This window comes from Aegilops tauschii, chromosome 7 (assembly GCF_002575655.3).
Source record: "Aegilops tauschii subsp. strangulata cultivar AL8/78 chromosome 7, Aet v6.0, whole genome shotgun sequence".
NCBI lineage: Eukaryota > Viridiplantae > Streptophyta > Magnoliopsida > Poales > Poaceae > Aegilops > Aegilops tauschii.
This window is the reverse complement of record NC_053041.3, coordinates 651,719,468-651,742,021: the sequence shown is the minus strand read 5'-3', so window position 1 is coordinate 651,742,021 and position 22,554 is coordinate 651,719,468. Positions and strand designations below refer to the sequence as shown.

At 42.1% G+C, this 22,554-nt stretch overlaps 2 protein-coding genes and 1 long non-coding RNA gene across 6 annotated transcripts; 1 reads left to right on the top strand and 2 right to left on the bottom strand.

Moving 5' to 3' along the window:
* Positions 1 to 1,203: 1,203 nt before the first annotated feature.
* Positions 1,204 to 2,475, bottom strand: LOC141027618 (uncharacterized). The gene is made up of 2 exons (XM_073504707.1): positions 1,800 to 2,475; positions 1,204 to 1,214 (listed from the first exon to the last, which is right to left on the bottom strand). Exons 1-2 carry the CDS (start codon positions 2,473 to 2,475, stop codon positions 1,204 to 1,206), a joined length of 687 nt encoding a protein of 228 aa, XP_073360808.1.
* Positions 2,476 to 4,491: 2,016 nt separating this feature from the next.
* On the top strand, positions 4,492 to 8,278 carry LOC120969772 (uncharacterized). Of its 3 annotated transcripts, none has more exons than XR_005764131.2 (6): positions 4,492 to 5,019; positions 5,118 to 5,301; positions 5,551 to 5,701; positions 6,253 to 6,317; positions 7,180 to 7,342; positions 7,960 to 8,278. It is a non-coding gene; the product is annotated as an uncharacterized lncRNA (long non-coding RNA). The 3 variants fall into 3 exon arrangements; XR_005764132.2 differs by having other exon boundaries at positions 7,169 to 7,342; XR_006666678.1 differs by having other exon boundaries at positions 6,253 to 7,342.
* Positions 8,279 to 11,590: 3,312 nt separating this feature from the next.
* On the bottom strand, positions 11,591 to 13,640 carry LOC109782981 (NAC domain-containing protein 92-like). Of its 2 annotated transcripts, none has more exons than XM_020341606.4 (2): positions 13,010 to 13,640; positions 11,591 to 12,442 (listed from the first exon to the last, which is right to left on the bottom strand). In XM_020341606.4, exons 1-2 carry the CDS (start codon positions 13,601 to 13,603, stop codon positions 11,894 to 11,896), a joined length of 1,143 nt encoding a protein of 380 aa, XP_020197195.2. In that variant the 5' UTR covers positions 13,604 to 13,640; the 3' UTR covers positions 11,591 to 11,893. The 2 variants fall into 2 exon arrangements, with proteins under 2 accessions (XP_020197195.2, XP_020197198.1); XM_020341609.4 differs by having other exon boundaries at positions 11,591 to 12,436; positions 13,010 to 13,579.
* Between the last annotated feature and the right edge of the window lie 8,914 nt (positions 13,641 to 22,554).

Genomic DNA, 22,554 nt, shown 5'->3' with positions numbered 1-22,554 from the left:
TGTGAAACACAACCAGGGTCACATTGCTCCTGCAGGCGCGTATGCAGCCTGCGTGGCCATGACCGATCTTTATCTTCCGCTGTGTAAAACCATGACCTTTTGTATCAGTTACCACCGGGAGAGCGGAAAGGCTCTAGCTACGGCTGAATTCCCTTATGCATACACTGGATTTGTCTGGAGATAATCATCCGTTATATGTTTTTATCTGCTTTTCAGGGAGTCTTGTACTGGTGTACACACAAATGCGCGCCACGCATCCCACGTACTTGCCTTTTCTAGAAACCTGGCACGGGATATATGGATCAACCCAGCAATCAAGGTGTACATGACTATGTGCTTATCAACTGGATGCTTGGCCATATCCCAACCTTGCATGCATCTCCTCGTGCCCAGGCCGTTTCTAAAATTAATGATCAAGAAACTTTTATGGGTTAAACTTCTGCATCTAAAGGTGTCATGACCTCCTCATCAGAAGTTTTGTAAGAACAAGAAGGGATTGCTGTTTAGAATGTTTGGTCATGAAAGTAAATAGCGATGCTGTCATTTTGGTATTATTTACTATCAACTCCACACTTCATAAAACTGTGCCATGTTTACTAAGCTCGGCTTTCGCTTGGGGACAAGCGAGGTCTAAGCTTGGGGAGCTGATACGTCCATTTTGCATCACTATTTCTTATTATAATTTACCCTTTATCAATGATACTTTGCACATTAATGCTCGATTCTAATGCTTTTCCCCCTTCAATCTGCACGTCACACATGCAGAAGGAATTCTTAGGAAATTACCAGACAACTGAGAACATGGTCAAAATAAAGAACAGAAGAAAAAGTATTTTTCAAGAGCTCCAAAACGCCTGATTTTTTTTTTGATTTTTTCCTGAAGAAATGGAGCCAAAGGCCAAAACATGGGCTGCATAAAAATATAAGTGTCTAGCATTGCAATTTTGATCTTTAGTATTGACAAAATCAATTTGAATAACCATACACTTTGTGCTTGCCGATTTAGTGATTTCAGAGGTATCTTCAGAAAACACGTTTGAGTTGCTCTGGACATTTTGCTCTAAGGAGACACACCCATCACCATAAGATTGCTCATAAAGTACTACTTCTTGAGGATAGGAGGAAGAAAAAATATACTCGATGTTCACCAGATTCTAAAGCACTCTGTGAGTCACAACAACGAGTTAACAAAGAAAAGATATATTAGCGATAATCTGTCAATTTGGCAGTTTTATAAACAAGCAGGATCAAGCATCAGCATTGTATCTGTAGCAACTCAAATATGTGATGGACAATATCAACATAACGAAATACATTGTAAGGACTAGGTAAGAACAATGCAAAAACAGACGTATATTAATGTGATTTCGCTTATTTTGGTTGCAACACAAGAAATTAGACAACATTTATTAATGATGAGATCACATATGATATGATGTCTCGTTATCTCGAAGGTCTGATGCGCAACAGTGATTCCACATATGGCACCATATAATGGGCAACAAAGAGCGCACCAATGTTGATTTTTCTGCCGTTCCGGAGATCATACAACATGTCACGTGGCATGTTGATTATTTCTTCAAGGGATCCATCACGGAGATCACACCGGAGAAGGATGCACGCATCAACGGAGATGAATATCTTGTCCCGGTCAGTCGACGCGCAAGCAAAGGCAAGAAGCATTCTTGGTATCGGCAGGCAGACTCGGCGGCATAGTGACCAAGCCAGATTTGACCCATCTTCCGCCAACCAAATGGAATTGTCCCACGGTGAGGTGGAGTGGATATAGCATAACTTACCACCTAGCGCAGATAGGGAATCGTTCCTGCCTAGATATTCGCTGCACGGAGGGTTAGGGTGCACCGTAAATGTTTCATCAAGTAAACTAAATCGAAGGATGACGTTCGAGATAACCTTTGCAGGTAGCACCATGGACTTGAGAGCACTCCAAAAGAAGACCCCCGGGAGACAAATCGGGGTCCTGGCCTTGATAGGGTATGGCGGATCCACGGTGGCCTTCCATACCCAAGCTTCTTCCTTGCCCACATCACCACCGAATGTCAAGATCTCATGTCCGCAGCTGTATTCTCTACTAGTGGTGGTGCCACCTTCTTCCCCATCATCCATTTGCGCAGTAGTAGTATCTCTGTAGGAGCGGATGAAGTGCCTGGCCACCTTGTAGGTACCACTCCAGGGATCAAAGCCAAAGGCCACCCTGTGTTCACGGAGAAGGCTGGGGCTTCCAGGTGGCAACTCAACAAATTCTCCAGTGGCCGGGTTGCAGATGAAAATTGTCCCCGTGAAGGCAGGGATCAAGATCAGGCCGTCGCAGTGGAGAGGAATGCTGAACGCCGGGATCCCATAGGGCTGAAACTCCTTTCGGACCATCAGCTCGGCGCACTTGCTTTCGCCTGGCTGGAAGCTGAAGATGTTGAGGAATCGAGAGGCCTGGTACTTGCGCGGCACCACGACCATGGTCGACCTTGAGAGCTCCAGATGCCTGCGGACGAAAGGAGTGCTGGTTAATGTGGCGCGCCATGACTTGCACACGGCTTGGAAGCGTAGGAGGGACTTGACGGGAAGAAGTACCAGTATCTCGAAGAAGATTATTTCATCGGGGATGAAGCTGCTACTGCTACTGCCGGAGGGTAAAGGCAGTGCTGATTCCGGCGACTTCCAGCCTCTCCGGCAGGGTCATTTAGGAATCGGCGGCTTCATCATATCGTTATTTTTTCCGATCAACATGAATCGGCTGTGCCCTGCGCCTTCGTTCGTACGTAGGCAGGCATATATGTAGTGGTCAGATGGGAGCGCCTAATAGTACGACTTAGACTCGGAATTTGTATCAGAAACAAAGCACGACTCCCAACAAGACAAAGCACAAACGAGTCGATATCGTAATGAATAAGCACCACGAAAAAGAAAACCTTTTCCTAATAAATAAATGATTCAAATTCAGTTTTGCTAATTCTCATCTAGACGAGAAATTATGATTTTTTTAACACAGTACAGACGCAGACGCTCATACATAGCCAAATACACTCACCCCTATGAAAGCAATCGTACGCACACCCTGCCGCAATGAGCACCTTCGAGAGACCGAGCCAGCACATCATCTTTGTGATTGATGAAGTTATCACTACCGCCTCCATAGTCAGACAGGAACGCCTCTTCTTGCTGAACAAATATTGCTGGAAAGTCTGAAATAAATTTAAAAAAGCACCATTGCCAAGACCCTGGTGGGCTGGTTTCACCATAAAAAACTAACCATCTGATCTAGGCTCAGTTTGCTAGTGATGTCTCATTTAAGTTTTGCACCTGCCGATTTATAGCTCCAAGATTTGTGTTGTTTTGAATTTTTCCTGAACCATTGTTGGGGTTTTGTTTCGTTCCTAAGAGAGAATCACCTTTGTGCGTGGGCTGTTGTATCACCCACGTGACATGCAATTAAGCCCGACCTTTTTGCCCTAACTGCAAATTCACCCTCGACACACACTCGAGGCCTGATCATCTTTTTTCCGGTTGGAATGCACCCTCGACACACAATTTGGCGTCGAGGATTTGTCCCATTTGCAAGTGCACCCTCGAGACACAACTTGTCTCAACCCTTTGCCCTAGTTGCAAGTCCATCCTTAACACGCAATTGGACCTTGACCCTTCGTCACAGTTGCAAGTACATACTTGACCTGCAACCGGCCCTTGACCCCCTTTGCCCCAATTGCAAGTTCACCCTGAACATGCAACGGGCCCTCGACCCCTTTGTTCAAGTTGAATATCCACTCTCGACATACAACTTTCCAGACCCTGATCTAGTTGCATGTCCGTCCTAGATACATAACTCGCCTTCTTGCCCCCGACAACTACGGAATTGCATGTCCACCTTTGAAATGCATAGTCGTTGGACCCATTTCCATGTCAGTTGCATGTCCACCCTAGACCCCCAACTTGACCATTCCCGACCAAGTTGCATGTGCACACTCGACACACAACTTTCCCGACCTTGTTGCATGTCCACCCATGACACGCAACTCTCCTAACCCAGTTGTATGTCGACCATCAATACACAACTCGTCTCGACCTGATCTAATTGGATGCACTACACCACGACACCACAATAGCGACATGCATCTGTTGGCATAAGTTCACAAGGCCGACACTCTTTTTGTCTCAAACTATACCGACACACTAATTGTTAGTATTATGTAGACTTTTTGACACATTATCTGTCGGCAATGGCTCAATGACCACCGACGTAAAATGTGTCGGCATATACCACCTATACTAATACATTATGTGTCGGTGGTTCAGTTGGACAGAAAAGTGTCGGCGTTTCTTAGACCTGGCCCACCAATTTCTATCCTCGCGCCCACACCAAAAATATCAAGCGGCAAGAGCCCGGCCGCGCGGGCTCGGCCCAAAATCCAGATACTTGTAAGTCCCTCCCCAATGACCCAAACCCACTGTCCACCTCTCACGCCATAGACAAACCTAACCAAAATCACCACCTAGACCTAGCCGCCGCCGCCGCCACCAGGCACCACCACCGTCCTCTTGGCCGATTCGGTGGCGCCGCTGCCCCTCCCACCCCCGGTGGCACCTCCTGAAGCTCCCGTCCAGCTGCGCCTCCCCACCGTCCGCAGTCCAAGGTACCGCCCGGCTGTCCGCTCACCTAGCGGCGGCCGCCGCCCGCTGGTTCCCTGGCGTCACCCCTTACCCGCGGTTGATTTGCTCATGCCGCAGCGTCCTCCGACCCCGACCTGCCTCACGCCGCCACCTCCCCCGACTATCTGCCTCGCGCCGCCACCTCCCCCGACTATCTGCCTCGCGCCGCCACCTCCCCCGACTATCTGCCTCGCGCCACGACGGCCTCTGGCCCTGACCTGCCTGCCGCCGCCACTGCCTCCGAGGGGACACCCCACAGGCTGCAGTGGAGGAGACTCTCCGCCGCCCCTCTTCCACCACCGGCAACGTCTCCCCACCCTCTCTGTCCAACCCAGTTTCCAGATTTGGCTGCTGCAGGTAAGATTCTTCTCATTTTTCCCTCCAAAAGTGTGATTGCCTAGTAGATCTATCTAGGTTGAACAAGTTTATGTCTAACATGTCATATTTATTCACAGATTTTATCTTCTTGCTTCAAAATTGAAATGTGGCGTTTGCTTGCTGATAAGTTCGGTTATGGTGTGGGCGTGTGAGTGCCTATTACTCAAGATGATTTCATATCATATCATCAATTTCAGGAACCTTATCTCATCTGTCGTTGAGTTCAGAACAGATCATTGGCATTGTAGCTTCAAGAGACATGTATGTCGCTTATCGTTTTGCCTACTGAGCACACAAAACAAATGTGTTTATCAATATATTTAAGTGAAACAACATGCTCCCATTTTTGGTCAATCAGTGGATCTGACTAATACATAATTACATATATGTGTGAGATATTATTCATGTGTTATTTTTCGTAATTCGAGTAAGCTGAAACTGATGGTCTCAGATGGTTTGTGTATTAACTTGCATCTACAAATACTGAGTAGAGGGTTGCCTTTTGTGCAGGAATTTGCAGCAGGTCTGATCCCTTGCCTTAGCTCTCTGCTTCTCCTCACTCCTTAGACCTCCCCTTTGCTTGTCACCATGCATTTTATTCAGAGCAGTGTCCAGATGCATCTCCTCTGCCTAGATGATGGGGAGAGGGCCTAAGCTATAGGTGAGCTCCTCCGCTGAGCAAGTGTTGTATATTGCACGATGTTTTCATTTTAAATGTCTGCAATCTAATGCCTTCCTTTGCTATTTCAATTTTTAATCTCAACATTTCCAATTTGATCAGTTGGAGATTACTTGAATGATTCAGTTTTGGGGGAATGGTATAGTCGAGAATGTATGGTCTTTATTGTGTAACTAAAATATGTGCAGTTTCCTAATATAAAAACATGCATGTTTACATATTTGCCTTTCTTTTAGCATTGCTGAATGCATGAAAAACATTCACATGGCCACACATGGCCCAAACTTAAAAAACTAGGAGTTGGGTTTTCATCTCTCTTAGAGTTGTTACTGTTCATCCTGTTGTCGTTTCTTCTGAAGTTTAGAAAATTCTTTTTCCTCAATAGTTCACTCATTTTACTATTGTCAGCATAATCCATGGATTTGCATTGCAAGAAATTACTAAAGATCTGTATTTTTGGCGATTCCTATGTATTTCTGGGTGTGCATCATTACAAGGAAGACAAGCTTTCAGTGTCTATCTGTATGTGTCAGGAAAGGTGAATCTTAGAGATTTATGTTGTAGACTGGTGGCATGGTGCTTCAACCAGAGTTCAAGGGTAAAACACATGCAACTCCCCTGCATGATTCGATTTCTTTTTCTATTGTTAGAGTATTGCTACATGTTTAGTATTCAGCTAAAAGTTTTGTTTTGGAGCTTGGATTCAATGCCTCAAACTATTTCCAAGATAAGGATTTGACACAGTTTTACATGTAGACACAAAGTTAATGTTTAACTGAAAGTGTCTTTATTTTTTAAAGGGTTCAAAGTATTGTTCAGACTACTAAGCCTTCACATTTTACTGATCTTTACACTGAAAAGTTGAGTGTTTGATTTCTGTATATTATATGCTGTGCATTTTTTTGTAACTTGTATACTCTGTTCCAGCAACTCATCAGTGTCATTCTAAAAGATGGTACATGGATCCTAGACTTCGGTTGTTAGTGAGTTCTAACATTTCTATAAGAATCCATTTTTGTGATATGATAGGTGTTGTCCTGACTTTGGTTTAGATTCCAATAAGGTTATCTTCTTAACAAAACTGTTGCATAATAACTCCATGTGTAAAGAAATATAAGATCTTTTAGATCACTACTTTAGTAATCTAAAAGATATTATGTTTCTTTACAGAGGGAGTACAATCTTTTGTGAGATTATTGGCTTTATTTTTTAGATCTCTTAGTAGAGAAGAAATGCCTCCTTATATGCTTTATATTTCAGTTCTTATAGTGCAGAAAAAAGATCTGCATAGTTTTAACTGGAGAGGCCGTGCAATCAAGTATTTGTTTACTTTCCTTTTAACCAAGCCAATATGTGTACATCTACTGTTTCTTAGACCTTTGGACTCAAAGACAACTCACAAATTTGAAAAATTCTACTATTTCTAAGATGGCTGAAACATATTATTAGTTCTTTTGCAGGGACATGGTAGAAAGTAGAAAATCCACAAGTTGATGGAAGATGTTCTCGCGATCGCTTTTGTTCAGAACATGGTTGACACATTTTGTCATATGGAAGTTGGTGTTGGCTTGGCTGCTTTGTACCTAGGATATTAGCAAAAAGAAGGGCACAAACGTATATATGGTATGCGAGTGGGAATTTCTCCTCTAATTTTCTATTGAGGCCAACCACCTACACTTGTTTAATTTACCTAGCTGCCACTAGGGGACTATTTTTGCTCTTGTTTACACTTGTTTAATTTACCTAGCTGCCACTAGGGGACTATTTTTGCTTTTGTTAGGCAATATTCACACATCCAGAATTTATTAACATGAATTTTGAAGTTACATGTTGTTATGATAGCCACATAGTTGTACTAGAGAAGGAAAAAAATCAAATGATATTTCCTTGGAAAAACGAATAATGAGGCAAAATGGCATGCTATACTCTTAGTCTGTTGGCGACCACAATCACTGATAATCTTTTGTTCTTGCCTATACTAATGGATGTGAATATTTATACTAGGTCAGTGAATATTTATGCTAGGTCTGTGAATAGTTTAGTGGTCTGTAGATAGATGAACTGAGAACAGTTAGTACTTAAATGGACTATAGATGAATCGAGAGCAGATAGTAAATGTAGGCATGGCTTTTTTCTAGAGTTACGTGCAGGTAATCCTAGCAACTACTCATTGTAGACAACTCACAAATTTGAACAAATTCTCATTTCTATGATTCTCAAACATATGAGTTCTTTTTCAGGGACAAATGGCAGAAAGTAAGCCCACAAGATGATTTATGATGGTCTGGTGATCACTTTTGTTCATAACAAGGTCAACACATTTTGGTCATATGGAAGTTGATGTTGACTTGGTGATCAAAGACTTGGCCCCTTCCATAATTTTTTGTATTAGTCAAGTGAATGAACAATTGGTTCCTTAGGATATTGGCCATCATATTTTGTAAGAGGCCACATCCTATATGTCACACTTGTGTATTTCCTAAATGGTTGTAGATAAATTGAGTGAAGAAAATTAATTGATCTTCTATATATGTTGAATGAAAGCATTGACCAATGGTATCTTGTGATGAGTTGAATATTATGTATTGTGTACTTGACAAGAATTGAATATTATGAAGTTAATTTTGTATTAATACATCGTGCATTTGCATGTTTGCTGAAATATAGAACCCTGACAACAAGTGTGTCGGCAAAAGTATTGGGTGTCACACAGTTTGTTGGCATAGCTCAGTGTCAGATGAATTGTCGGCATAGCTATGGACGTCGCAATATCTGTCGGCATACCACATTGTCAGATGATCTGTCAGCATAACATTGTCTGTCGTTGTAGAAATGTCTATCGGCGTAGACCTCACCTACAGTGTCATATTGTCCGTCGCCATAGATTTATCTGTCGGCAAAGACCTACCCCGGCAGGACTATAGGTGACAACTCCTTTCTGTTGGCATATGTCTTTGCCGACACTAAATGTGTCGCCTTAGGTGACCTATGCCGACAGATTGTTCGACGTTGCTTTGAGTGTCGTGGTGTAGTGATGTCCATCATAGACACATAACTTGCCCTGACCCCGACATAATACCATGTCTACCCTCGACACCAAACTTGTCTAACCTAGTTGTATGTCCACACCGTACACACAACTCGCCCCAACTCAATTCCATGTCTACCCTCAGCTTTAAATTTTCTTTCATGATTTTTCCTCCACCATGCAATTTTTTTGCATTTCAAAAATGTTCACCATGTTCTAAAAAATTGTTTGTCGTGTATTTATTAAATGTCCATCATATAATTTACCATCTCATTTGACCCAAAAATTCCATTTATGGTTCACAGTCATGTCGATAACCCAGATCTCACCTTAATCCGGTCTTGTGGTGATCCAATCTTCCAAAAAAAACTTCAATGAGAAACAAGGAGAGGTTTGGAAAAATCTATGGGGAAGCGGAAGAGAGGAGAAAAGTGGTTGGGTGGCAAGGGGTGGAGGAGGAGGTCGTTCGGTGGGGGAAGGAGTGGTGGAGGAGGAAGTGGTCTGGCAGCACATATGGAGGGGGGGGGGGCAAAGCAGGGTTAAGGGAGGAGGAGGACAGGTGGTCGACAGAAAGCTCCATGCCATGACGGTCATGGAAGAGGTGAGATCTCACATCAATGGTCGGGAAGGAGATGCGGCGGCGGGTATGCCGATGCTGATGTAGGAGGACGAGGATGCCGACTGGCGGGAGTAGCTCACTTGGGTGCCACCGTCGACGGCCTCCCCTAGGTCGCCGCCTCCTATTCCCAATTTAGGCTTTGATGAGGCCAAATCAAATCGATCAAGCGAGAGGCCTCTGAAATTTTGGGATGGGTGTACATATAGGTTCATGGGAACACTGACAGGTGACGAGGATTGCACGTCACAACTAATAACTTATAAGTAGGGGATGATACAAAAGGCATGCTGGTGTTATGTTTTCCATGTTTTATGTGATCTTATTGTTTTGGTTGTTCTCCGTGTACACTTCCCCTTCAAACTTTTTCCATGTTCAATGCACACCATTCAAAGTATCATGCTCGAAATTTTTCCACCTTTAGAGTTGGTTTGCTATTTTGGAAGTATTAGTTGAATTTTTGGCCACTAAAAAGGGTAAAACGCTCTTCCATTCAAAAATACTTCCAAATGAGCTTGAAAATGGATGAAACTTGTCATGACCTCATCATATGACCCCTGAATAGTCTCCGACGAAGTATCTGAGTTTGGAATGGAAACCACCGCCTAGCACACATAACTCTATTATTTAAACTTATTGCCCCCTCAAACTTTTTCAATGTTCAATACAAACCAATCACAGTGCAATGTTCAAATTTGAACACCTATTGAGTTGGTTTATTTTGTAAGCATTAATTGATTTGCTGGCAACAAAAGGTCCAAAACGCTATTCTGTTTGAAATAACATGCAAATGAGCTATGAAGAGTTTGAAACTTGGCATGGGTTCATCGTATCACCCCTATAGGTTGTCGTACAAATTTGAGAGTGCTACACAAAAAAATAGATGTACTTCATGTATAAACTAAACACTCTTCAGTGAACAGAAACACTTGCCTTCCCATTGAAATCCATTTTTAACAATATTTTCCCTTTAAACCTTTTCTATGTTGAATATACACTATTGAAAGTGCAATGTTGTATCTTGAGGCTACACTAGGTTAATGAACATGATATATTCAAGCACTTTCCATACTTACAAGACCTGTGGCGGGCGCCATCTGCTCCCTGCCACTGCTAACTTTAGAAAATTTTGGAGAGTTTGGGCATGGGTTAGCAAAATATTACCGTGGCAGGAATTTCTCATGACCCTCCATAGATACGTTGAGAACCAATGGCTGGCGTGTCACCTGACCCGCCACAATATTGTTTCTATCCTGTGGCTAATTCCGTGAAAATATAGGAGTGGCGGTGACGATTATTGCCCGTCACTACCGATCATTTAGCAGTGGCCATCCCTTTTTTCCAGCCACCACTAGAACTTCCCAAAATAATTGTGGAAGGTTCCTGTCTGTTCTTGCCACTAATGTGACCCCAGCTATAAGTCTTTTTCCAGTAGTGGCATGACATGTGGGCCAGTAACTTAAAAAATTGATTGGAAAATACTACAGCGTGAAAACTTTATTCTGAGATGAAAGCTACATTTTCTAGTAGACCAAGCCTATGTCACGTACTATATATGTGAGCGGTAGGCGTAAGCGAGGCGGTTGACCTTCGCCTAGTGCCTATGCGGTGCTTAAGTGCCCTAGGCAAGCCTAGGCGGTAATATAGTTTTGGCAATCAGGGTGTATCTGTGATTATTATTATGTGTATGGATATTATGGCATACATATAAGTTAACTACCAGGTACTTTCATTGGAATATGTCATGTTTAGCATATCGGTGCAATATAGCATGATTTCCCGATTGGGTAGACAATTTCTTGCTTGGCCTGCCTAGACTTCCACTTATGCCCTAGGCGAGCCATTTGGCCGTGGCCTAGCGCCTAAGCATGCCTAAGCGCCTCCTAGGCACTGCTTTTTTCCAACAGAGTATGTGTGAAACATGGTGTAGAGCATGTCGCTCCCTTGGACATCACCACAAATGTTTGCCCTGGATTAGATGTGGAATAAAATTACTAGCACACATTTAGAAGTGAGTTAATATTTTATTAGAACACATTTCAAAGTATAAATAAGTGTTTATGCGGTGGATGGAAATCCCCTCTAGGTTGGTGCGTGCCAAAAAATCTTTTCCAGATACAATGCACACATGTGATCAAATTCACAGATATTAATACATTTAATGGAATATATATATATATATATATATATATATATATATATATATATATATATATAAACAAAGTAGTTTATTCTATATGGGTTTCAAAGATGCATGATGTACACACATTTACAACACATGCATATGTAGCTAGGTATACCCTGGTGGGTAGTGCATATACAAGCCAATACACATACACACAATTGAAAAACTAGCACAAGAGTGGCATGCCAAGCCATGCCATGATTGCAAACTCTCTCAAGGTCACACTAACAAATAAAAATGTGGCACCAACCAATATACGGGTTGGCATATATCAACTGACCGTCTGATGGATTATTAATTTATGCATGCACACACATATATATGTCGTCTTGGGTTATCTGATCATCAGTTCTGCCAAATGTCATCCATACCCATGTTCATCAATGAGGTCTCGCCAACTGCTGTTGCAGCGGTGTTCCCTGGGTAGTTGTTCCTCAGCCCGGCCACAGTGTCCTCCTGTGACAGCATCGACGCCAACCCACTTCCAGGTTGAGCCCCGACCATGAGACCCTGATCTGCACCCATATGCATCATCATCTGTTGATGTTGTTGTTGGTGTTGGTAGAGCGACAGAGGCAGTGTTGGGTTGGCCATCATTTGGTGGTGGTGGTTGTTCCCGATGTAGTGGTAATTCATCATAGGAAGCGCCACACTGCCCATCATCGATGAGCCAGTTCCGACATCGTGCGACTTGTATGAAGAAGCTCCAGGAAACAGCGGTGCATGCGCACATGTTGACGACATGTCATATTCCATGAGAGGAGGCAATGTATCTAAGTCGACAAAGGCCTGCTGATGTTCTGCTCCTGTGTACATTGGCATGTTATATGACGGTGTCACCATCTTCTTTAGTCCGGTGCTCTTATGGAAGATCCTGCAAACCACCCACTGTTCCTACAAACATACATAAATTAAATAAGTACAAATCAAATGTGTTCTGTAGCATGCCCCAGGTGTGACGCTATTGTCACAGATGCTGATCACTTTTTCATTAACTGCTCATATTTGGCACATATCTCGCATAACTTGGGTATTTAGGCGCCCCCTGTACTAGTGTCCATCTCAGGAATTGGCAACATAGTGACTCCACTAAGCTTCGACTCCAACTTTTGGACTCGATCAACCTTTCCATCCTTTAGAACATTTAAGACATATATGAAATGCCATTACATTCCATGGTTGCATTTACTCACCTCGGCCTACTAGTATTAACATTATCTACGATTTCTCTCTTTTGACCCATACGTTCAGGGTACCTACTCAAAAGGAGGCCGCTATGTCATGGTGGATGTATCTCCCATCACACATCGGTGCAACCTTGTAATTCTTTCCACGTATTGGCTACTGTGAGTAATATTCAGTTGGGGGTTCTCCCGTTTGATTGTTCAAAATAAGTAGCTAACTAGCTACTAGCATGTTGATGATTCATGAGTACTACTCTAGTATAAATTTATTATATACCTTGGAAGCCGTGTTGGTTCTGGTGACGGTGCGGGTGGTGATGGATGGGTTGGATGTCAGCTTCTTGTTGCTCTCGAGCCTATACTCATGCATGATCCAATTGGTCTTCTCCCCCCTAGGCGCCCGGCCCTTGTAGAAGACAAGTGTCTTCTTCATGCCGATGAGTGTGAAAGGTGGCTGGAAGATCTCCTTGTCCTTTCCGGTGGCCTTCCAATAGCCGGCCTCCGTCGCCCGGTTCGTTCGTATCCCAGTGGGGTACTTGCGATCCTTTCGGGAGTAAAAGTACCACTCTTTCTCCCCCATCTTCGCCTTCTCTGGTAGCTCCCATGGCTCGTACTTGTTGAGGTTTACATCCTCAATCGCCGCGACAACGAAGGCTTCATCGAGCACCTTGGGGACCACATAGAATTTGATGATCTCCTCATCCGTCGGGTGGAACCTAAACCCCGGCGGTAGTACCAACTGTTTCTGCTGAATTTGAAGGTGGTCTGCCATGGTGGAGGCTTTATGTGCAATGGATTCTTGGGTGATGGTAATATTGGACGCAACCATAAATATGAGTATGGAAGAAATTAATGAGCTAGGGATATCCATGGAGACGCTTAAATAGGAGTTAATGCGTGTAGTTGCAAGGCGCTTGCAAGAGAAGCCTCAACGTTTCCAGACCTTTATTTATTTTGTATCTAGTGGCACTGGCTATGGATGGATAGATAGATAGATACTTTCCCCATCTTTACAACTATGCGTTGTTTGTCGTGTTGGAGGAGCCACACACTTGTGGTGACAGGTAGAAAGGTTTCTCGAACCTATCCAAGCGATGACATGCCAGATTACATACGTGGCATTCGTGCTAGCCCTACTCGTGCCATATGCATGCTTCTCTTGTCGGTGTTTGCCTTTGTGATGCAAACCAATCAAACACTCACATTTGTCGCACTAGCTGGTTGCGCATATATAACATTGCCCACTGTTTCGTGTGATGATTGATATAGATGTATCTAGCTATAAATATTGTATAGCCCCTACCACAGGTTTACACAAAATATGTGTGCTTTGTGGAAGTCTCTAGCCACTAGATTGACTGGTACACCCAGCCACGGTTTGCTTAATTGATAATCCTCCATGCTATGGTGCCTACAGGTGTCAGCCACAACTAGGGTCACATTGCTCCTGCAGGCGCGTGGCCATGACCGATCTCTACCTTCTGCTGCCTAAAACCATGGCCTTTTGGATCAATTACAACTAGGAGAGGGGAAGGGCACTAGTTGTGGCTGAATTCCCGCATGTATAGATAGCACCGATACGGTTCATGCTTTACATGCTGATACGTCTCCGTCGTATCTACTTTTCCAAACACTTTTGCCCTTGTTTTGGACTCTAACTTGCATGATTTGAATGGAACTAACCCGGACTGACGCTGTTTTCAGCAGACTTTCCATGGTGTTATTTATGTGCAGAAACAAAAGTTCTCGGAATGACCTGAAACTCCCCGGAACATCTATTTGAAAAATAAGAAAAATACTGGAAGAAAAATCCACGTCAGGGGGCCCACACCCTGTCCACGAGGGTGAGGGGCGCGCCTACCCCCCTAGGGCGCGCCCCCTGCCTCGTGGGCCCCCTGACGCTCCACCGACCTCAACTCCAAGTCCATATATTCACTTTCGGGGAGAAAAAAATCAGAGAGAAGGATTCATCGCGTTTACGATATGGAGCCGCCGCCAAGCCCTAAAACCTCTCGGGAGGGCCGATCTGGAGTCCGTTCGAGGCTCCGGAGAGGGGAATCCATCGCCGTCGTCGTCATCAACCATCCTCCATCACCAATTTCATGATGCTCACCGCCGTGCGTGAGTAATTCCATCATAGGCTTGCTGGACGGTGATGGGTTGGATGAGATCTATCATGTAATCGAGTTAGTTTTGTTAGGGTTTGATCCCTAGTATCCACTATGTTCTGAGATTGATGTTGCTATGACTTTGCTATGCTTAATGCTTGTCACTAGGGCCCGAGTGCCATGATTTCAGATCTGAACCTATTATGTTTTCATGAATATATGTGAGTTCTTGATCCTATTTTGCAAGTCTATAGTCACCTACTTTGTGTTATGATCCGGCAACCCCGAAGTGACAATAATCGGGACCACTCCCGGTGATGACCATAGTTTGAGGAGTTCATGTATTCACTATGTGTTAATGCTTTGTTCCGGTACTCTATTAAAAGGAGGCCTTAATATCCCTTAGTTTCCATTAGGACCCCGCTTCCACGGGAGGGTAGGACAAACGATGTCATGCAAGTTCTTTTCCATAAGCACGTATGACTATATTCGGAATACATGCCTACATTACATTGATGAATTGGAGCTAGTTCTGTGTCACCCTATGTTATGACTGTTACATGATGAACCGCATCCGGCATAATTCTCCATCACCGATCCAATGCCTACAAGCTTTTCACATATTGTTCTTCGCTTATTTACTTTTCCGTTGCTACTGTTACAATCACTACAAAATACCAAAAATGTTACTTTTGCTACCGTTACCGTTACTTCCATATTACTTTGCTACTAAATACTTTGCTGCAGATACTAAGTTATCCAGGTGTGGTTGAATTGACAACTCAACTACTAATACTTGAGAATATTCTTTGGCTCCCCTTGTGTCGAATCAATAAATTTGGGTTGAATACTCTACCCTCGAAAACTGTTGCGATCCCCTATACTTGTGGGTTATCACACGCATGCACACACATACCTGCAGTATGTATACATACACACATCACTGGCATTTCTCTACAGATAATCATCCGTTGCATGTCTTTTATATGCTTTCCAGGGTGTCGTGTACCGGTGCACACTGGCATGTATGCCACGCATCAAAGCTTTCTCGTCTTCTTAAGAAAACATAGTGCAGGATATATGGATCAACCCAACACTCAAGGTGTACATGATTATGTGCTTATCAAATGCATGCTTGTCCATATCCCAACCTTGCATGCATCTCCTCGTGCCCAGACTGTTTTTAAAATTATTTTATACTAGTTGAATGACAATGCATTGTCAAGAAACAATGAAAAAAATTAGAGATACTTATCAAACAATTGTTATAATGTAAAAATGTGTGTCAAACATGATGACATGAACTTTGGGATCTGTGAACTTTATTACAGCTAGCGGATCTTGGAAGTTCATAAACACATATTGGGGTGACTAATTATCACGCTAGCAAGTTCTATATGTTTAATTACAGTGAGCTTGCTGCCACGGTTTTGAATTTAATTTTCCATAAACAAGCCTGCTCGTATTTGTGCCTAATTTTGACCATAAATTTTACCATGAAAATATTAGATGTGTCACATCAGTGTTTTCTCACTCGAATTTTCTGTTCTTAGGAAATGGTAATTTGTTTGTAGTTGGTACAATTATTTTTTCAGCTTTAAGCTATAAATACCTGACCGCCTACTTTCGCATCTCTAAACATGAAATTGCACATAAAATTTGCAATACGCAATCAATGGAATGACCACGAGAGAAACTTATATACCTAAGAGAATTATCGCCACTACCTAATTTATCTTAACATGCAGCCTATCCACATCACCACATATGCCACCCCATCAATTTATCTCTATGTTTTCCTTTCCACTAAGATAGCAGTTCTATTTCCAAGCATAATAGTCGATCGATCGCATGCCCTCCCTCATTCGAAATCAATTCTAGTTCCACCCTCTAAAACATATGGCACACTATCCCAGCTGCATCGCCTGATCTTACCACTAAATTTTCTCTCCACTTGACAGACCAAGGTCAATACATCTTAGCTTCCCACCTATTCTTGATTGAGTTGGAGCCGCCGTAATCGAGCTTCCACATGCAAAATCATTCCCATGCCAAGATGAACCTGGATGTTGCGCCGTCATGCTGCGGCTGGACAACAACACGCTGTGGTGCCCTGCATCTGCTTTGCCCAGCTCGCTACCTCCCATCATCCACATTAGTTTTGTCCAGCCGCTACACACCCCACCCCGCATAATTGCAGTACCACCAACGACCTTTTCTCCAGCATGGAGCACATCGATCTGGTCGCTGTGGCAAGGGTTGGAAAGGAAGAAGGTGGGCTCTTTGCCTCTACCGAACTCCTTTCTTTACTCATGTCTGTTAAGTTCAGTCAATTAGACTAGAACGTCCTAGCATCACAGGAACCTTGTGGGGTTCCATTGCCATGTGCAGGCTTAACACATGTATCCCGTCGGCAATGTAAATGACATCCTGTAATGCATGTCTTTTAGCTAATTCTATTTCCCTAAATTTTCTTTTACATCATCTAATCTAAAGGTCGTTGGTATTACTGATATATTCCACTTGATTTGAACTACTAACCAGTTAACCACTATATATGCGGATTGCATAATCTGTCATGTTGCAATTCATTCAGATTTTTAAAATGGACTTTTTTATATAAGATTTGATTTACACTTCTAGAAGCAGTCCATCGGTCAATCTCACTACATCCATTATACATCGACCTGCCAATATTATGTTGACTAAATACGGCGGAATGGATGAAGGAAAAGTGTTTATTTAAGTATGAAAAATGCATCCCAGATTACCCCTTCAAAGTCAGAATCCTTTCCACATCCATGGTGATGGGTCATGCTATTTTCAGGTTATGCAACACGATTTGGTTTTCTTCTCATTTGCCTTAGACAAACGTTTGATTGGTAACATATGTTTATGTTTTTTTATGGATTTTCAGAAATAGTATTGATGTATAATTACATGATGCCTAACAAGGGATTGCCAAATTTTGTGTAGGGTATAATTTGGTGGTAGCATGAATTTTGAACCCCCCCCCCCCCCCCCATTAAAACTTTCCCTTTACTATCTTTGTTGCAGGTGATGCTACATTACACTCATCCAGATGCAATTCCTTTTCTCAGAATTTGGAACTATGTTGTTCCCGACAACTGTTAGCATAAAACTTTGCAAAAAAAAAAAATTGGCATCCAACAGATTACAGTATGGATGCTCTTCCTGATAGGTCACCATATAACAACAAAAGTTTTAAGGTATAACTGACTCGTTCTTGCTGCCGCCCCAAGCTATGCATATGAATTGCACATCTACATTTGATCCTGGTCTTGGCACAACTAGTGTTGGTGAGTCACGTGATGAATATCAATTCCCCAGTGCATCAACAACGATACTTTTGATTCATATGGTTATGCTTAGTTACATTGACCTCTGTGCATCTCCATCATTTCTATGGGTATGATGCCATGGCAAAAGTTACACGTAATTGCAAGGTAGGGAAAAATTAGTATCATTACATTTTATTTGAAAAATTACTGAGCATAAATTAATAAATTAATGGAATGCATGTACTGATCTGCTTGGCTCCGGCAGAACCCATTGGACTGTCTATGGCAATGTTTGACTTAAGTCCACAAGGTGAGTTTTACTGCATCTGATTTTTATTTTTAATTTAACCCTAATAGGAATGATGAGCTTTCTAGCACCAACGCTACATGAGAAAGGTCATCAAGTGGAATGGTTTGGACATCAACTAACTAGAACATGGGTCATTTCATACACATGTTCATCTTCTTTGCTAGTAAAAGTAACAAGCTACCGATGTCACCATATTGTGCTTATGTTATTACCGTTTCTATTTGTACGTTTTTTTCACTATTTTATATTGAGATATGATCTGTAAGATACTCATTGCTTTAGTTTCCATCTGTATTTCGCTATTTGTAGACCACTATGTTGCACGCTTCCACCCTGTAAAGTCTATTTATTTTGGTGTCGCCAACATGCCATTGGCAAAAAAAAGTCTGTTTGAAAGACCTTTGCCAACTAGACATTTGATGCCAAACAATGTTGGTCGAAAATGTCCTTTCTTTTCTGATCGACTTTTTGTGGTAGAAAGTCTTTTTCCCTACCAACATATATGTAGGGATCCTATGTAATAGTGTAGTGCAACGTAACTCACTGCTATTAGTCATAACTAGCTTCATTACACACCTCAAGCTAGCTTTTCATTTAGAGATGAAGTGCCAAATATTATGAATCAGATTGTGATACGTCTCCAACGTATCTATAATTTTTGATTGCTCCATGCTATTATATATTCTGTTTTGGATGTTTAATGGGTTTTATTATACACTTTTATATTATTTTTGGGACTAACCTATTAACCCAAGGCCCAGTGCAAATTGCTGTTTTTTGCCTATTTCTGTTTCGCAGAAAAGGAATATCAAACGGAGTCCAAACGGAACGAAACCTTCGGGAGCGTGATTTTTGGAACAAACGTGATCCAGAGGACTTGGAGTGGACGTCAAGAAACGAACGAGGAGGCCACGAGGCAGGGGGCGCGCCCTCCACCCTCGTGGGCCCCTCGTGGCTCCACCGACCTACTTCTTCCTCCTATATATACCTACGTGCCCAGAAACCATCGAGGAGCACCACGAAAACCTAATTCCACCACCGCAACCTTCTATACCCGTGAGATCCCATCTTGGGGCGTTTTCCGGCGCTCCGCCAGAGGGGGAATCGATCACGGAGGGCTTCTACATCAACACCATGGCCTCTCCGATGATGTGTGAGTAGTTTACCACAGAACTTCGGGTCCATAGTTATTAGCTAGATGGCTTCTTCTCTCTCTTTGGATCTCAATACAAAGTTCTCCTCGATCTTCTTGGAGATCTATTCGATGTAACTCTTTTTGCGGTGTGTTTGTCGAGATCCGATGAATTGTGGGTTTATGATCAAGATTATCTATGAACAATATTTGAATCTTCTCTGAATTCTTTTATGTATGATTGGTTATCTTTGCAAGTCTCTTGGAATTATCAGTTTGGTTTGGCCTACTAGATTGATCTTTCTTGCAATGGGAGAAGTGCTTAGCTTTGGGTTCAATCATGCGGTGCTCGATCCCAGTGACAGTAGGGGAAAGACACGTATTGTATTGTTGCCATCGAGGAAAAAAGATGGGGTTTATATCATATTTCTTGAGTTTATCCCTCTACATCATGTCATCTTACCTAATGCGTTACTCTGTTCTTATGAACTTAATACTCTAGATGCATGCTGGATAGCGGTCGATGTGTGAAGTAATAGTAGTAGATGCAGGCAGGAGTCGGTCTACTTGTCACAGATGTGATGCCTATATACATGATCATGCCTAGATATTCTCATAATTATGCACTTTTCTATCAATTGCTCGACAGTAATTTTTCACCCACCGTAATACTTATGCTATCTTGAGAGAAGCCACTAGTGAAACCTATGGCCCCCGGGTCTATTTTCCATCATATTAATCTCCCGTCAACAAGCTATTTCTATCGCCGTTTATTTTGCTGCATCACCCTTTCCTCTTCAAGGGAAAACCAACGCATGCTCAAGAGGTAGCAGATTGTTATCAAGTTCATGTAAGGCTGGAATTGGAGAACTAGACACCTTGGGAGTGTCTTGAGAACGATTTCTATCCTTAAGCTTTAGCTAGACTTATATGCGCGTTCGTGTACGCCTATTCGTGCAACCAAGGCCGTCTCAATTGCTCATGCGGAAGACATAAAAGAATGCAAAGCGGCATGATGGCTACTCGTGTGGTGAAGATGGTTAGGGTTCTGGGATACTAGGCGAGCAAAACCAATGAGATCAACAACTTGAAATTCTGACGACGAGTAAGTGATATGCCAAAACTTATCTACTTTTCCAATCATTTTTCTTATACTTACTCGTCTAATTTTATATTGATGTGCCAAAACTTGAAATCCTGTTTTATTTGAAGATTTTTAATCAAATTTTATATTGGTGTAGTTTTCATGTGTGCGAACGTGTTTTTTGACTATGCGCCAAAAGGAAAGCTTAGTTGTATATTAGTTTTCATTGGACTCATGTAACATGGGAGGATTGGGCAACATATGTTATGCAATTTCCCATAAATAAGCATGTTCAACTACATATGGAGTACATGCATATAAAAGTAAAGAGAACATGATCTAGGATTACATAATTTCTTGTATCCCATATGTATGACTGATGCCATGCATCCATGTAACTCCCAAATTTCCATTCTCACACCTATGTTTATAATGTTGATGATCTCCTTCAATACATGTTATTTGTAGTTGTCAGGTAATTAGTAGTCTTATTTACTTTTCTGCAACCAACAACACTCAAAATCATGTCACTATGATAGCACTAATAATTTTTCTTAAATAAATATTCGTTTCATGTGTGGTTCAAAATAATATATTAGCTACTAAATACTTATTATTTTTCTTTCTCTCCGACAGCGATAAATACAAATTAGAGTTGCAATACTTCCCAATGCGACTATTGCGACCCCGTGCACTTGTTGGATATCTGCAAAGCACTACAACAAGATTTTCATGCCAATGCTGAGTTGTGGGGTGAAGCTAAAAATATCAATGGTGTCAATCTTTTAAATTGATTGGTGTTATTAACTTTTTCTTAAAATCCTTATGTGGAAACATATGATTAACAATCACGAATGGTCATATTTGACCTCCAAACAAAAACGAATAGTTTGCACTTCTAAGTGCATACCAACTCGCAAAACTAGAAGTAATTTTGAGAAATTAGATGGGAAAGAAATATTTAAAAAATTGGAGTACATGATTACAATGTCTTGTGGATTGCCCTTTATGCCATTTGTTTTATAATTTTCACATTCCAGAGAGAGAGAGAGAGAGAGAGAGAGAGAGAGAGATGGAGCACAACATAATTTTGTACTTATTTGCATTTCATGGTTGCAACAAGTGACAAGGAAAGAATGTTAGGGTTATGGTAGTGGTGTGAGGGGAATGTGCACATGGTAGTGCGGTGTGCCTAGTCTTGGCTTCTCCCACTTTGCTTTCATGTTATAATTTGGTTAGCCTTTATATCTTCCTTTACATTTATGTTTTCCTAGCTTAGTTTATCTAACCGTTTGCTGCACCAATAGAAGATATCACAAGTTTACTAATTTTTAAACTCTAGTTTGGATGCGAATGCGACTCGAGACCATGACAACTCTACTTGGGTATGAGGGAATGACTAACCTTAACTCATACGGTTTAACAAATACCTAGTTAATGCTTATGTGAAAGGTACCATCGTTATCCATGCACTAGCGGTTGTCAAGGTACTTTTCTGGCACTGTTGCCAGGGCTCTTAGCCCTTAGATGTTTCCTCTGAACTCACACTTAGTTTAGTGTATTTTTAATATTCTATCTCTAACCCCCTAACAAAACAATTACCAAAAATATTTGATGTCGATATGCCTTTTTAGGAATAACAAATGCTACAAAGGATGAAGGAATAGCCACGAGTACACCAATCAAGTCTGACTATGATGCAAAGACAATTGAACGAACATATTGGGTGAATGAGTACTTATCCATGTTACGTGTCTCATATCCATTGTCTTGAGGGAATTGTGGATCTGGTGAACACATGAACTATCAATGTAAGTATGGGTTTGATCCATAATAGAAACCTATAACTCTTGCGATAAAAACAATGCTAGTATGGAGGTCATAGA

Coding starts and splice junctions, on each gene's coding strand:
- LOC141027618 (XM_073504707.1), bottom strand. CDS start 2,475: ATGGTCGTGGTGCCGCGCAAGTACCAGGCCTCTCGATTCCTCAACATC.
- LOC109782981 (XM_020341606.4), bottom strand. CDS start 13,603: ATGGATATCCCTAGCTCATTAATTTCTTCCATACTCATATTTATGGTT. Junction 12,443..13,009: donor GAACCAACACGGCTTCCAAG/GTATATAATAAA, acceptor GTATGTTTGTAG/GAACAGTGGGTGGTTTGCAG.